Source organism: Scardinius erythrophthalmus (genome assembly GCF_964197995.2).
Source record: "Scardinius erythrophthalmus genome assembly, chromosome: 24".
NCBI classification, from domain to species: Eukaryota; Metazoa; Chordata; class Actinopteri; order Cypriniformes; family Leuciscidae; genus Scardinius; species Scardinius erythrophthalmus.
The window spans coordinates 8,236,433-8,251,024 of NC_138244.1; the positions used below are offsets into that span (position 1 = coordinate 8,236,433).

At 49.3% G+C, this 14,592-nt stretch overlaps 1 protein-coding gene across 1 annotated transcript in view; it reads left to right on the forward strand.

The window, feature by feature from the left end:
* Positions 1-9,532, forward strand: part of LOC308684252 (uncharacterized protein) — a 65,333-nt gene extending 55,801 nt beyond the window's left edge. The window contains exons 18-20 of the mRNA XM_081355367.1: positions 6,847-7,503; positions 7,794-7,973; positions 8,530-9,532. Coding sequence (XP_081211493.1) covers positions 6,847-7,503; positions 7,794-7,973; positions 8,530-8,786 — 1,094 coding nt within the window. The 3' untranslated portion in view covers positions 8,787-9,532. The remainder of the gene's footprint in view (positions 1-6,846; positions 7,504-7,793; positions 7,974-8,529) is intronic.
* Positions 9,533-14,592: the final 5,060 nt, after the last annotated feature.

Below are 14,592 nucleotides of genomic sequence, written 5' to 3' on the forward strand. Positions count from 1 at the left end.
ACAGATCCCACGAGGGAACCGAGGGGGGCCGCGGGGGATTCATCCGTCTAGCTTCTCTGAGGAAGCGGATAATGAGCTCATTCCTTCCCATTGCCCGGCCGCGCGTTGTCTCAGCGAACGCTGCAATAGCGGCCACATATACTTTGAGCGTGGAAGGGGATCTGCCCTTTTCCAACAGCTCTTGTAAGAAGGAGAGCACCCGCGGGACCCCGCATGCGCGCGGATCCAAGTTTTTAGTAGCGCACCATTTAGAAAACACCGACCATTTAGACGCGTAGAGCCGTCTCGTGGAGGGGGCTCTCGACTGTGTGATCGTGTTCACGACCCCTTCTGACAGGTCAACGGGTATCCGTTGATCACCCATGCATGCAGCGACCAGCGCTCTGGATGGGGATGCCAGATCGATCCACCGGCTTGGGAGAGGAGATCCTTTCTCACCGGGATCGGCCATGGGGGTGAGTGCGACAGCCTCACTAGCTCTGGGTACCAAGTTTGGTTTTCCCATCGCGGGGCTATAAGCAGCACTGAGTGGTGCGTTTCTCTGATCCTCGAAATGACCTGTGGCAACAGGGAGATCGGAGGAAAAGCATACAGCGGGAGGCTGGGCCATGTCTGGGACAGCGCGTCCTCGCTCTTCGAATAAAACTTCGGGCATTGAGCATTGTCTTTCGACGCAAACAGGTCGATTTCCGCTCTGCCGAATAGGCGCCAGAGAAACTGGACTGTCTGGGGGTGCAGAGACCATTCTCCCGGGGGAATGTTGTCCCTGGACAGTCTGTCTGGACCGACATTCAGGTGGCCCGGCACGTGTGCGGCTCTCAGCGAGCGCAGCGAGCGGTAAGCCCACACGAGAAGGCGTTCTGTCAGCCTGCACAGATTCCTGGATCTGACACCGCCCTGTCGGTTCACATAGGATACCACGGACGTGTTGTCCGAGCGGACTAGCACATGGTGATCCCGTATGAATGGGAGGAAGCGCCTGAGCGCGTTCTCGACCGCTATAATCTCCAAACAGTTTATGTGGAGGCATTTTTCCCGGTCTGACCATAGGCCAAAAGCCGGTTTGCCCTCGAACAGAGCGCCCCAGCCTGAGGCGGAAGCGTCCGTCGAGATAACTTTGCGGTGTGAGATAGCTCCCATTGTCACTCCCCGCTGGTACCAGTCGGCCGCTAACCAGGGCTTCAGAGCTGAAACGCAGCTCTGAGTCACTCTGATGCGAATACCGCCGGAAGCCCATGCTCTGTGAGGCACTCGGGCATTCAGCCAGCGTTGTAGCGGGCACATTCATAAAAGACCCAGCCGAAGCACTGCTGCGGCTGAGGCCATACAACCCAGTAACCTCTGAAATGTTTTGAGAGGTACGGTGCTGCCCGGCCGGAGGGACGCGGCCAGGCGTCGAATGCAGCGCACGCGCTGTGTCGACAGGCGGGCCGTGTACTGATATACCTGACCGTCGAAGGCGAATCTCAAGAATGGCCTGTGACGGGGTATTATCTGGATCTGAAAAGCACGCGTCTTTTAGATCGAGAGATATAAACCAGTCCCTCGGGCGGATTTGCGCGAGAATTTGTCTGGTTGTGAGAATTTTGAACGGTCTTCTCATAAGAGCCTTGTTCAAACGTCTCAGATCCAAATTGGTCTAAAAGCTCCGTCCTTCTTGGGAACGAGGAAATAACGGCTGTAAAAGCCCGACTCGCTCATGGAAGGGGAAACCGGTTCTATAGCCCTTTTGCACAGAAGTGTAGCCATTTCTGCTCGAAGTAGATGTGCTACTTCCCCATTCACTCTGGTCTCGATACGCGCTTGAAAGCGCGGAGGGCGGCGAGCGAACTGCAGAGTATAGCCCTGTTTTACTGTGCTTAGCACCCGTTCTGATGCGCCTGGAATAGTTTCCCACGCTTTAGCGTGTGCAGCCAGGGGCAGAATGGCCTCCGGGCTCCGATCGCCGCGCATCGCGGGCTCGAGAGCTCGAAACAGAGGGGCGGGCGCGGCGCGCGCGCTCTTGGTGCTTAGATACGACAGATCGCACGCAGCGATAGCTGGCCGTTTTACACACAGTGTCCCGGTGGCTTTAGACGGGGAACATAAAGTGTGAGGCGCGACGCGCGATGGCGGCGTCGGGGGCGAAAATGCTCGTTAGTATGTGTGAGCGCTCGAGGGCGGGCACAGGACTTACATTCAGGGGCGGGCGCGGCGCGCGCGCTCTTGGTGCTTAGATACGGCGGATCGCACGTAGCGATAGCTGGCCGTTTTACACACAGTGTCCCGGTGGCTTTGGACGGGGAACATATAGTGTGAGGCACGACGCGCGATGTCGGCGTCGGGGCGAAAATGTTAGTTAGTATGTGTGAGCGCTCGAGGGCGGGCACAGGACTTACATTTAAAACATGACCGGTCGTGCGAGGCCGTGTGACAGAGCGGGCAGTGAGTAGGTGTGGGCACGGAGAAGTGGACACGTGACCTACTTTTAACACTAAAGCGGCTTTTGCCTGCTTCATAAGAGTGGGCTCTGTGAGAGACACGGGATGTATAGTGCTTGTGTACAGGTGTGAGCACAGAAACGTGGGCACATTCACTGTACTAGAAACACATACGGCGTCAGCAAGGCCGTAACCAGGGTTTGAAAATTAGTGAGGTCCGGGGTGAGGTGCAGGGCCGGATTAAGAATTCGGAGGCCCCTGGGCACAATGTGTTGTAGGCCCCCCTTAGGCAGGCCAAATGTATAGTTTGTCCAAGGATATTTGAATTTTGCATTAACAGTTTTAGTTTACTGACTTAAAAGGAACTTTGTTGTACTATGCTGGAGTAAATTTTATAAATGATCGTTCTTTCCCATAGGATTTAGTAAAACTATGATGGGTGGACCTCTGTCCCTCTAGGGGGGTTCGGGGGCATGCTCCCCCGTAAGAAAATTTTGTACATTTTAAGGTTAAATGCATCAATCTGGTGCTCTTTGAGAGCTCAAAATTAAGAGCTTCAACGGGCTTCAACCCATGAACTGTGCAAAAAGAAAAAACATTGACTTGTACCTGGACATTAAAGGGGGCTCAAACTTATTTTTTAGTTATGATATAGAGTTTGTCTACATTACATTATCACTGGTGTTTTAGTATGCCAAACAATTAGTGATATATAGCCTATATATATATATATATATATATATATATATATATATATATATATATATATATATATATATACATATATATATATATATATATATATATATATATATATATATATATATATATATATATATATACTGTATATAAGAATATGACACATACTGATGATGAATAAAGTATAAGGCTATTAAATAGCAGTTCCAAAATAATTTTTGTAAATACAAATAAGTTGGTATGTCAGACCACAATCATTTAGAAATATAGTGCAAAAACACAGTGAAAATAAGTGGCATTTTTGGGTTAAGGAAACAACAGTAACCATGGTAAATACACAATACTAACATGAGCTGTTAATGAACATGACCACTGATCCTGATGAATAGAATGAAAATTGAATGAACATAAACCTGCATGTAAATCATTCCAAACATGAAGTAAGTTGCGGAATTTATTGGCACTTTTTGGTAATTTCATGACTTACAAATTGACATCAACTACGATGTTGTTGCATCATGCTTGTAGTTTCTTTTGCGCTTTATTTATAATAAAGTGACATAAAGCGCTCTGCCGCATTTGCGCGTGTAATTGAAGAGGACGCGCAACGAGACTGACGGGACAGGAAAGTACGTTTTTTTTAGGTGAGAGACTTTTTATTTCGTAACAGGTTACAAATAACGTTAGAATAATGATACAGATTTGTATTATGCTATTGTTTTTGATAGTGTTGTAGCCTACATTTCTTACAGATAATCATGATCATTGCGTTTGTCTTACCGAATTTGGTATCTTCCTGTCAGCAATTACAGTTTGTCTAAGCTTCTTCTTTTTATTAATGCCACGAAAAACATTAAAAAAACAAAAAAATAATAATAATGAGAAAAAAGTTCAAAGCTTGTGTTTTGGAAAAGAAAATTAATATATCACTAGCCCTAACATTCAACTTTCCACTTTATTAACGTCCTAAACTGTCACAATAAATGGAAAAAAGTCCAAAAAGTCCAAAAAGACGTATAATAGGTGGATCTGGCAACACAGAGGCTGCACCCGCGCCCTCACTCACAACCATAGACTGTAAGCTCACAACGCGCTCTCAAGCCCCGTTCACTGTTCCTTCTCTCAGCGACATGAATTGCAAACACACATATGACGCAGTTTAAACGGCTAATTAATCATTCAGAGAGCTTGAAATTTTATTTTTGAATATAAAAAAATGACCGAGGTCCGGACCTCGGTGACCTCATAGCTGGCTACGGCCATGGGCGTCAGCTGTGCAACCAGACATTATGCTCTTTTGAAATTTCTCTGGGTTGCCGTGAGAACGGCGGATGCGCGCAGGCGAGCGGGTAGATATACCGGCTCGTTGACTGCGAGGTAAACAGCTGCAGTAGCCGTGGCAACGGGGACTGACAGAGCGTTAAGCTTCGACGGTGGTTCAGCCACAGGGCTGCGGGATTTAACCGTCTTTTCTTCTCTCGTGTTTAGACGCTCAAAAATACTCGAGCACCCTGAGAAGGTGTGGTGCGAGAGGCGGGTTCGCTTTCTGTAAGTAAGAAAGACTGGCCGCGAGCTCGGAGAAGCAAGCAGCATAAATTTTTATCTGCCCCGAGAGCTGGGATCGAACGCGGATCTCCCGCATGAAAGCGTATGATTCTGCCACTGAGCCGCAGGGGAAAACACATTAGCTTTCTGTTAGCGCGAGCATATAAAAAGCGACCTCATGTGTCGCGTCGGCGTTTGTTTGCAGGCGTGCGTGTGTTTAAAACAGGCTCGTTTACTGCAATAGTAATATTTCCAGTCGCCTGAACTTAAGAGGGGACTGAGAAATGTGTGAGGATTGGCGGTTGTCCAGCCGTAGCGAGACTAACACACTCTCTTCTCTTTTCGCCGGTGAGTGAGGCGCGCACGCTGAACGCTGCTCGTGACCGTCCGCTTTGTCATCCCTTGAACGGCGCAATCTGCGCGGCCCAACGAGGGAGAGAGCGGGCTTGTTTTCTGTATGTAAGAAAAACTGGCCGCGAGCTCGGAGAAGCGAACAGCATACACTTTATCTGCCGCGAGAGCGGGGACCTAACCCCATTCTCTAGCTTGACAGTCTAGGATTCCGCCACTGAGCCACAGGGGAGAATACATTAGTAGTCGGTTAGCGTCATCATGTCTTGTGACGGCGTTTGCTTGCAGGCGAGCGTGTATTTATAACAGGCTCGTATACTGCAATAGTAACAATTCCAGTCGCCTGAACTTAAGAGGGGACTGAGAAATGTGTGAGGAATGGAGGTTATAGTCCAGGCCACGGCGGGACGAAAACACTCTGTTCCCCTTTCACCGGTGAGTGACGCGCGAGGACGGAGTAGCTTTCTTGTAACGTAAAGAGAGCTCCAAGACCGTCCGCTCCTGCCATCCCTTGTGAGCGGCGCAGTTTGCGCGGCTCGAACAGAGGGAGAGGAAACTCGCTCCGAGACCGTCCGCTCCTGCCATCCCTCGTGAGCGGCTCAGTTTGCGCGGCTCGAACAGAGGGAGAGGAAACTCGCTCCGAGACCGTCCGCTTCTGCCATCCCTTGTGAGCGGCGTAGTTGCACGGCTCGAACAGAGGGAGAGTACGGGTATCTATTACATTCGCCTCATCTCCTGACGACGCGGCGGCGCGGGCGAGAGCCGGCGGTTGAGCGGCCGGGAGGGAGAGGGCGAGAGAGAGCTCGAGGGAGAGGTTCCGGCGAGCTCCTCAGTCACAACAGTCTCCGGTGGTCGCTGCGAGCGGCGCTTCTTATTGCGCGGCCCGGCAGGGACAGGCGGAGCGACAGCTTGGTCGAAAGCTTCAAGTCGAGCCCGCAGGGTCGACATTGAAAGCTCTTCGCACTCGGAGAGTGCGGTGGCGGCGTGCCCGCGGCCCAGGCGGAGAGCGCAGAGAGGTGGCGGTCTCCGTTGCTGAGCGGGGCGCGGCACGAGCCGCAAAAACGAGGCGTTTTTGCTCTTTTAGAATACACACAGAAACAGTAATAATGTAAAGGATATGTCGCCGGATAGCGTAGCAGGCACGGATGGCTGAAGGCGGCGAAGACGGCCGGCTTCCTCAGGCGCTGTCCTAAGCTTGCTGGTCGCTGGTTTCAACGGCGGCGGCTCTCAAGATCCAGCGATGCGAAGAGCGTCGCTGAAGACAAGAAAATCAGAATTTTAGCCTATGAGCGCTGAATATATACACGCTGGCCACACCCATTCTGACGGTTAGAAGGGTGTGGAGGGCGCGAAGCGCCCTCATTGGTTGCCGCGTTCAGAGCGCTCACCGATAGGCTTAAGCAGTTGCCGCCGAGCAGCCAATGAGCACGCTTATACAGCCTGCCTAGGTCTGTCGGCTGCTGCACTGCGTTGACAATGTATACAAAATTAAGGATAATTTTTTGGCCTCAGATCTCGAAGAAAGAAGACTTTCCCGATGCGTAAGCTAACCTTACGCAATACGAGAGACCTCTCGTAAGAGAACATGTTATTTTTGCAACAAATTACAATTTAGCCCTGAGTTTTATGTAATCTGTGTTTTTGTTTTCCCCTGATTGAGAAAATGACTCTCATTTCTTCATAATTTAGTTAACTATGGGTGATGATTAACTTAAGTCCATTAATGTGGCATTTGTATTATTATGATTAGCATATTTTTAGTACAGCTTTCTTGTTAACTGTTCAGAAAGCATACACAGGATAAGTGTGTTTGATTCTCTCTTTGTTTCAGGTGACGCTCAACATCTCTCAGAGCTGAGGATTGTGTTGATGGGTAGTAGAGGAGCTGGTAAGAGTTCATCAGGAAACACCATCCTGGGCAGAGAGGAGTTTGACTTGAAGAGATCTGCTCAGTGTGTGAGGAGACATGGAGAAGTAGCAGACAGAAACATCACTGTCATTGAAGCTCCAGGATGGTGGAAGAATTACACTGTAGAGGAGAGTCCTGAGATACTGAAACAGGAGATTGTGCTCAGTGTGTCTCTGTGTCCTCCAGGACCACACGCTGTACTACTGATCATACCTGTGGACACTGGATTTAAAGAGACTGAGAGAAAAACATTGCAGGATCATCTGGATCTTCTCAGTGAGAGAGTCTGGAGTCACACTATAGTGCTGTTCACTTATGGAGACTCTCTGTCAGACACATCTATAGAGCAGCACATTGAGAGTGAAGGACAGGATCTCCAGCGGCTGCTGGACAAATGTGGGAACAGGTTTCATGTTCTCAACAATCTCAACAGGAGAGACGACACTCAGATCAAGGAGCTGCTGGAGAAGATTGAGGAGACAGTGGCACAAAACAACGGCCACCATTTTGAAATAGATGGTAGAAAGGAAGATGAAGAACGATTGGACAAATGGAGAGAAGACATGAGATTACAGACTAGTGAGTGAAATCATAGAATTGTATCAATATTATCAATACACAGTCTCAGATGTGTTTCGTCCTCAATGTTCTACAGCTCTTTAGATGTAGTTTTCAATAGTTTATAGTGATCAGGACCAGCGCTAACATTCAATAACACCTCTAATGGAAACAGTCTTCATTTTCTCTCATGTCCCACCCTGATACTGACAAGGTTCAACCCTGTTTATCTTCATTAGGAAACCAGTGTCTGTCAAATCATTAATGTAAATGTTCTTCTACTGATCTGATCTCTGCTTTCATTATTATAGTGAGTGGAGCTGAAAGATCTGATTCAAGGTCTGTAGGAAGTTCTGGTTCTGGTTTATTCAGATCAGGATCAGGAGCAGAACCAGTTTTCAATTCATCACGATCCAGAGATTCATCTCACACAAGTTACGAGTCAGGGGTCATAAAACGAAATAACAGCATGGATTTACCACGACCAATAAGTGAGTGTTTTTTGTTTATTTGTTTTGTTTTTTCCACTTTTGTCTCCTGTGACTTTTTTTATTTTTTTTAAATCATTACAGCAAGAGATCTGTTTTGTTGAGAAAATATTTATATTTAGCCTACATTATCCTACATTTGTTACCATGTTTTCCCCATTTGGACCCTTTTCCTTTTTCTGAATGTTTTGTGAATATTGTGACGGATAAATTTGCAGCAGTTTTCCCTTATCGTGTTCTTGTTGTTGCTGTTTTTATTTACTTGTAAAAACGTTTGGTAAAAGGTTTGCATTTACTGATATGAAATAAACAAGAAAAAAGGTCACTTTAAATAAGTGCAATAAATGGTGATCAATCTTGAAATAAAGATATTTCATAGATAAAACAGCAACAAAACTTTGAAATCCCATCTGATTAATGAAGAATTTATATAATATTTTAAAGAGCACCTGATAATGATTAAGGCTACATTATTTTTAGGAACATTGAAAGTGTTAAATGTCAGAATTTTGTTCTGAAACAGTTTTAACCTTTTACTGATTTCATTGTATTTCCCCAGTGAGTGGAGATGAGCGATCGGACACATGGTCTGTGGGAAGTTCTGGTTACAGTTCTGCTAACAGTTCATTCAGATCACGATCAGGAGCAGACAGTGATTCAGTTTTTAGCTCATCACACTCTCTAGTCTCCTCTCACAGCTCAGGATTCGGGTCTTTGAGATCCATCCCGGAGTCTGTGGAACATTCAGGGACAAAGACGAACACTTGCATTGCCCAAGATCTCAACACTTTTCCCAAGAAGATTAAAGCAGGATGATAAGCATGAAGAAGATACTAAGAAGACATGAATACGATTGAATTAAGGAAAGATAAATTGTGTCCTTATAATGTGGACATTTATTACATTGGCATCATAATATTTAACTATAAATATTAATTAAACTATAAGGAATGTTCAGTTGTTTTAACCTTAAAGGGGTCATGAACTGAGAAATCAAATTTTCCTTGAGGTTTTGACATATAAGAGGTCATCATATTATAAGAAAATCCTGTAGTGATATAATACTACAGTAATAATGTAGTGAAAGACCGCCTCTGCAGAAGAAGATAAACTTAGGCCCCACCCACTGGCGTTAGTGAGATGAGATCATTGTATGTCATTAGGAGCTTCTAATGCAGCATCTTAAACATCTAGAATTTCTCCTCAAGAGATCATAAGACTTGGCTAATTCTTACAGTTAATTCCAATCGAGTCTGATGTTGGCATGTTGATAAATTATTTACTCCTTCTAATAAAGCACAAAAATACACGGAACACAAATATTGAGTGATATAGCATTTGTATTCAGACGAATCTATATTTAAAATCATTATTTCATAATGCATTCTGTGATTAAGTTACTTGTGAAGGATGCATGCTTCACTGTCTCAGAATTGGATAAAAATTTGAAAACTTTCATGGCATCATATTTTTGTGCTGACTGTTGGGAGAATGAATCATGTTGGTGATGTTCCACCATGTCGTAATTACCATAAATAAAGCTCTGTATGCTTTTGAAATCGAATTGCTCTCGCTGTACTTTGATGTCACACACCGATCGCTCTGCACAGCGCTGCTTCAAGCCGAACACACCTTAAATCTGCAGTGGTCAGGTGGTACAAGTCTTAGCTCTAAGAAATTACGAGTTTACACATTGTAATTACAAGTTCTACAAGCATGTGAATGCTTTTTACAGTTCAGAATCGTTACAGTAATTACTAGATGGTATTCTGCGTGTAATTGTTGGGTGTTGATGCCGAAACTATTGAAGATTCTTGTAATACTATGTTAAATAGGTATTAACACATAATATACTCAAAATACAAATTAGTAGACAACAAAAATTGTATATTTGAGGTTACATTAACTAGTGGTTGTATCATAAAGCATGTATAAAATGGTATACCATACAAAAGACACTATACAAGACCATAATAATCATACACACAATGTCCTGGAGATATTCATAGCTGGTTTTCCTATGAATTAATGAAAGAAATCCTTTTTTTTTTAAAGAAAGTATGCTTCCCTAATTCGTTCTATGGTTAAATATGAAAAACGTCTCGGTTACGGATGTAACCCTCGTTCCCTGAGTAGGGAACGGAGACGTTACGTCGGATGACGACGATTGGGGTTTCGCTTAGAAAGCCTCTCATCTTCGAGTATATAAAACAAGCCAATGGCAATGAAATGCCATGGGTCTGCGGAATTTGCATAGCGTATCTCCGCCCACCGCAGGGGGTAAATAAGGAAGTACGCTGCAACATGCAGATATGTCTTCGCTGAGGAGCCGAGACTGAACTCAGGCGTTTTTCAGCGATACAGCGGAAGTGGCAGGAAGACATAACGTCTCCATTCCCTACTCAGGGAACGAGGGTTACATCCGTAACCGAGACGTTCCCTTTCGTGGTCACTCCGAGTTACGTCGGATGACGACGATTGGGGTTCCAGTCTAATCACGCCACCTCGGCTGTCATCCAGTGCCCTGCGTAAGTCTGAGCTCCCTGTTGTGAGACTAGCACGAACGAAGGAGTCCTACTTAACACAGGAATACCAAGGTACACTGGGAAGCATATCTCAGAGGAAATATGCAATTATGCCCAACCAATACGGGGGGGACTTGGAATACACATATGACCCAGAGGGATGCATATGGGGTATCACTGGGGTGTTCAGCCGCAGGTGGAATATTTAAACCCCAGGGGAGGCAAGGTGGCTTGCCAAGGGAAAGACACACGCTCACAAAGAGACTTACAGTGGAATACACATGTGGGGGTCGCCCAGAGGGGGGACCATGCACATGGAGGCACCTAGTCAAGCGCAAAAGCTGCGTTATGGCAGAATGGCATAAGTCAGGCGTTGACGTAACCAGCGCTGGAGGAACTCAGAGCTTATCAGACTCACCTGAGAAGATAATCGCATGTATCCCGTCCGTGGAGAGGAATGGCGAGCAAGCGAAGACACCTGAGCAGAATCTAGTACCGGCTGGTTGAAGCGAGTACATGAGAAGAAACTGGCTCTACTCTGAGATTATAGAATCTCGCGAATGTGTTGGGTGTCGCCCAGCCTGCAGCTCTACAAATGTCTGTTAGCGAGGCGCCATGTGCTAGAGCCCAAGAGGAAGCCACACTACGAGTGGAGTGGGCTTTCACACCAAGGGGGCATTGACGACCTTGCTGTTGGTATGCCAAAGCAATGGTATCCACTATCCAGTGAGATAACCTTTGCTTTGAGAGAGCCTTTCCCTTCAGCTTCCCACCATAACAGACAAAGAGCTGGACTGAGGTCCTGAAACACCGCGTTCTGTCTACGTAAGCACGAAGGGCGCGTACTGGACAGAGCAGTGCCAAGGCTGGGTCTGCCTCCTCCAAGGGCAGCGCTTGCAGGTTCACTACCTGGTCTCGAAAGGGTGTGGTAGGAACCTTGGGCACGTATCCAAGCCGGGGTCTCAGGATCACGTGAGAGTTAGCCGGCCCGAATTCCAGGCACGCTTCGTCAACCGAAAATGCCTGCAGGTCCCCTACCCTCTTGATGGAGGCCAATGCAACCAGGAGCGCTGTCTTCATAGACAGGAACTTAAGCTCTGCTGATTGCAAAGGCTCAAATGAAGCACTCTGCAGGGCAGTTAGAACCACTGAGAGGTCCCAAGAGGGTACGAGGGGAGGACGAGGAGGATTCAGCTCGCTCCCCTCAGGAACCTGACGATCAGGTCGTGCTTCCCCAGAGACTTACCATCAACTGCTTCGTGATGTGCGGCAATGGCGGCAACATACACTTTCAGGGTGGAGGGAGACAGCCTTCGCTCCAACCCTTCTTGCAGGAAGGAAAGCACGACACTGATGGGGCAATTCGTGGGTTCTTGATGTTTAGAAGAACACCAGTTGACAAAGAGGTTCCACTTCAACGCATAGGCATGTCTCGTGGACGATGCTCTAGCGGAAGTGATGGTAGCCACCACCGCTGGTGGTAGGGTACTCAAACCTGCCTCGTCCCGTCCAGGAGCCACACGTGGAGGTTCCAAAGATCGGGACGAGGGTGCCAAAGGGTGCCCCGTCCCTGAGAAAGAAGGTCCTTCCTCAGAGGAATTGGCCAGGGAGGTGCTGTCGCGAGGAGTACTAGTTCGGAGAACCAGGTCCGGTTGTGCCAATACGGGGCAACCAAAATGACCTGCTCCTCGTCCTCCCTGATCTTGCGCAAGGTCTGCGCAAGAAGGCTCACTGGGGGAAACGCATACTTGCGTAGGCCCCGCGGCCAGCTGTGCGCCAGTGCATCCGTGCCGAGCGTGCCCTCGGTCAGGGAATAATACAGGTCGCAGTGGGACGAGTCGTGGGAGGCAAACAGATCTACCTGTGCGTCGCCGAACTGATCCCAAATCAGCTGGACCGTCTGGGGATGGAGTCGCCATTCTCCAGCGAGAGGCCGAACTCGAGACAGCTCGTTGGTTCAGGTGTCCCGGGATATAAATGGCTCGAAGCGACCTCAGATGCTTCTGACTCCATATGAGGAGGTGGCGAGCGAGTTGCGACATACGGCGGGAGAGCGTAAACCACCCTGATGGTTGATGTACGCTACTGTTGCGGTATTGTCTGATCGGACTAGTACGTGCTGACCCCTGAGCAGCGCATGGAAGCGGTGCAGGGCGAGACGTACAGCCAGCAACTCGAAGCAATTGACATGCCAAAGGCGCTGGGGTCCTGTCCAGGAGACCGCGGCAGCATGACCATTGCACATGGCGCCCCAGCCCGTGGTGGAGGCATCTGTTGATACAACAACATGCCAGGAAACCCGTTCTAAGGGCACTCCGGCCCGTAGAAAATTGAGGTTCGTCCACGGGGTGAAGGTCTGACGGCAGGCTGGAGTCACTGGGACTCGGAGCGTGCCGTGTTGCCATGCCCACCTCGGGACTCGATCGCGAAGCCAAAGCTGAAGCGGTCTCATATGAAGCAATCCCAGAGGTGTTACTGCGGCTGCGGATGCCATATGCCCCAGGAGCCTCTGAAATAATTTCAGTGGAACCGCACTCTTGCCCTCGAACTGACGAAGACAAGTCAGCAGTGACTGCGCTCGCTCGATCGTAAGCTGCGTGCACATGGCGACCGAGTCGATCTCCATACCGAGAAAAGAGATCCTCTGCACGGGGCAGAGTTTGCTCTTCTCCCAGTTGACCCGAAGGCCCAGACGAGCTAGGTGCCGGAGCACTAGGTCCCTGTGTTCGCAAACCTGGTCTCGAGAGTGAGCCAGGATTAGCCAGTCGTCGAGATAGTTCAGGATGTGAACCCTGTGTTCCCGGAGGGGAACAAGGGCTGCCTCGACGACCTTCGTGAAGACGCGAGGAGACAGGGCTAGCCCGAAAGGGAGAACCGCGTACTGGTATGCCTGCCCCTCGAAAGCAAACCGTAGAAACGGTCTGTGTCGAGGTAAAATGGAGACATGGAAGTAGGCGTCCTTCAGGTCGATCGCTGCAAACCAATCCTGCGGCCGCACACACTGGAGGATGTGTTTGGCCGTTAGCATCTTGAACGGCAGCCTGTGAAGGGAGCGGTTCAAGACGTGCAGGTCGAGGATTGGCCGTAACCCACCGGACTTCTTGGGCACAATGAAGTAAGGGCTGTAGAAGCCGGACTTCATCTCGGCTGGAGAGACAATCTCGATCGCACCCTTCGCCAGTAGGGTGGCGACCTCCGATCTCATGACAGGGGCATTGCCACCGACCATAGTGAAGCGGACTCCCCTGAAGCGGGGAAGAGATATCGCGAACTGAATCGCATAGCCGAATCTGATGGTTCTCGCGACCCAGCGGGACAGTCTGGGAAGCTCTAGCCAGGCCTCCAGAAAGTGCACCAGAGGGGTCATACGAACCACAGACGCACCGTCGGTGGGGCAGCGAGGCGGAATGACCGGCACCGGCGAGGGTGGCATAGCGGCCCTGTGCGGGGGCACGGTCATTAACCGCGTCCTGCCAGAGGAGGCCAGGGGAGGGCGCGCGTCCCACGGGGGCGTGCTCTGGCGACAGAGGGGGATGAGAGGAGCGTGGCCCGTGGGCGGCGCGTGCTGTCATCCACAGCCTCTTGGGGCTTGGAGGAAGGGACATCTGTTCTTGAAACAAGAATTTCCCCCCGGCCCTCCACCGGGGAAAGGAGTGGCCCTGCTACCAGCTCCTGAGAAGAACTGAGCCCTAACCCCAAGCTGCCCGTCTCAGAAGTGCTGCTTAGCATGGCGTTTAGCCGGCTAAGGGCCGGAGACAGGCGGTGCCACCCTCCTGCGACCTCCTCTGCTGTGGGCCAGTGAAGGCTCGAGGGGAGGAACGCAGAAGGGCGGTGTCGGCGGGAAGCAGGCTAAGGAGACCGCACGGACAGATGATCGTCGGTGCAGAAGGTCCTGCGCCTGCTTATAGAGTGATCGAAGACTGTTGGGCGCAATCCTCAACCACACCGCCGACTAGGCTGCCCGTCTCAAGAGTGCTGCTTAGGCTGGCGTGGCAGTCTAAGGGGCGGAGACGGGCAGCGCCGCCCTCCTGCGACTTGCTCCTGCTCAGGGCCGGTGAAGACCCGAGGGGAGCAACCGCATGGAGAGGGCCTTGGCG